General features: G+C 66.9%; 1 protein-coding gene across 1 annotated transcript in view; it reads right to left on the bottom strand.

Annotated features, from left to right (window-relative positions):
* Positions 1 to 1,660, bottom strand: part of AMSG_01196 (uncharacterized protein) — a 2,830-nt gene extending 1,170 nt beyond the window's left edge. Inside the window, exon 1 of the mRNA XM_013906350.1 lies at positions 22 to 1,660. Within this exon, the coding sequence (XP_013761804.1) occupies positions 22 to 1,612 (1,591 nt within the window). The 5' untranslated portion in view covers positions 1,613 to 1,660. The remainder of the gene's footprint in view (positions 1 to 21) is intronic.
* Positions 1,661 to 2,073: the final 413 nt, after the last annotated feature.

Below are 2,073 nucleotides of genomic sequence, written 5' to 3' on the forward strand. Positions count from 1 at the left end.
CCTTGGCCTTGGCCTTGGCACCGGCCTTGCGCCCGCGGCCGGCTCCGCCGTCGTCGTCGTCGTCCTCGGCGGCAATGATGGGACCCGACGCCCGCGCCCGCGCCGCCGCCATGGCCGCCATCTGCTCCTTTCGCAGTCGCTGTCTCTCACGCCGCGCTGCTGCGGCCGCAGTCGCTGCAGCCACAGCTGCATCCTCCTCCTCTTCGCTCTCCGGCGATGACGCATCGGCCGCCACCGACGCCGCCGCTTCCGCAGCGGCTTCCGACTCGGCGCGCGCCCGCCGCTGGATCAGCTCTTGAATGGCGGACGCAGCGACATCGTCGTCGGTCTCGTACTCGGACGAGGACACTACCTCGTCGCCTGCGGTTGCAACCGAGGCGTACGGCGAGGCCGTCGGCGTGGCGAGGGTTGCGGCTCCGACAGCAGATCCTGCACCCGAGTCGAGCGCCGAGTCGAGTGCCGAGTCGGTGGCCGAGCCTGTGGCCGAGTCGACGGCTGCGCCGACGGCCGAGCCTGCCGACTCGACGCGCTCCCGGCCGCGTGCATCAGCTGCATCGCGTCCGGTGTCCTGTGCGACCTTTCCTTGCTTCGGGGCGGCTGCCGCCTCTGCAACGGTGGTTCGATTGTCGTCGACGCTCTCACTAGAGTCTGCGTCGTCGTCGCCGTCGTCGTCGTCGTACTCGTCATCGTAAGCGTTGTCGGCGTTGTCAGTGTCGCCGGCGTCGACATCCTCGCCATCTCGGCCACTGCCGCTGTCACTGCCGTGCTCATCGCGAGCGTCGTCACCTTGCAGGTCGACGTCATCAAGCTCGGCCGGATCCAGCGGAGCAATGAGCGCCATGCTGGTCGGATCCAGAGATGACTTGTGGGCAGCGACAAAGGCGGCGAGGTCGGCGTCAACGTCGACGGCCCCAACCGACGAGTAAAGGGCAAAGCACGCAGTCTTGATGGCTGGGACGACCGAGCCAGAGATGGAGACAAACCGGTGGAGGACCGAGTTGACGGTCGAGCCGCGGTCGCGCTCGAGATCCTCCAGCGCCGCGTACACGCCAGGGAGCTTGGAGGTGGTGAGGGCGTCGGCAAAGGTGCGAGCTGCCTTGTGGGCGCGGACCAGCTTTTTGCGCGCGGAGGAGGCGGTCTTGCGCGCGGCGGCGTACGAGGCCTCCAGCCTACGCTTCCTGTCGAGGTCCGGCTCGGTGACGTAGGCGCGGCGTGCGCGCTTCAGCTCGACCTTGGCCTTTGCAAACGAGGCCTTTGCCGAAGTGTACGCCGACTCTGCGGCACGGAGGTTGGCGAGGAGGCCCTTGCCGCGCGAGAGCGGCGCCTTGAGGCGCCCGGCCGAAGCAAACTTGCCCAGCGGCTGGGCCACGTCCTTGATGAGATCGACAGCGACCTGCGAGTGCAGGGCGGCACGCGAGTTGATCGACTCTAGGACAGCATCCCACGCGGCTTGCAGCGAGAGCAATGCGTCTGATCTCCTGCCTGACTTTTGCGAGAAAAGCTTGAAGATGTTAGACGAGGCAAAGAGGGCGGCGTCCGAGGTGGCTACCTCGTGGAGCGCCTTTGCGTAGGCAGACTCTGCATGGGCAAGGGCCTTGAACACCGATGCCATCTGCTTGGTCAGCGCCACGCCCTTCTCCGCCTCGGCGGCCACCACCGCATAGTCCGTCTGTCCTCCGGGGAGTGAGTGAGTGAGTGAGTGTGTAGGAGGGAGGGAGGGAGGTGGAGAGAGGGAGGAGGGAAGGGGGGGGGGAGGGGGGCGGGGCACCTACCACCGTGAACTGGGTGAAGAGGGCAGGCATGGGGGGAGGGGGCGCAGGCCGCGGAGGGTGTATATGAAGGAGGAGGAGGTTTGGGGTTGGGTGGTGAGGGTGAGCCTGCAAGTGCGGTGGTGTGTGTGTGTGTGGGGTGGTGGTGGTGGTGGTGGTGTGTGTGGTGGTGGTGGTGGTGGTGGTGGTGGTGGTGGTGGTGGTGTGTGTGTGGTGGTGGCTGTGGTTGCATGGTGGTCGAAACCAGCCTGATGGCACCCATTCCCACCATTCCCACCATTCCCACCACTCCCCTCCCCTCCCC

Source organism: Thecamonas trahens (genome assembly GCF_000142905.1).
Source record: "Thecamonas trahens ATCC 50062 unplaced genomic scaffold supercont1.5, whole genome shotgun sequence".
Lineage (NCBI taxonomy): Eukaryota > Apusomonadida > Apusomonadidae > Thecamonas > Thecamonas trahens.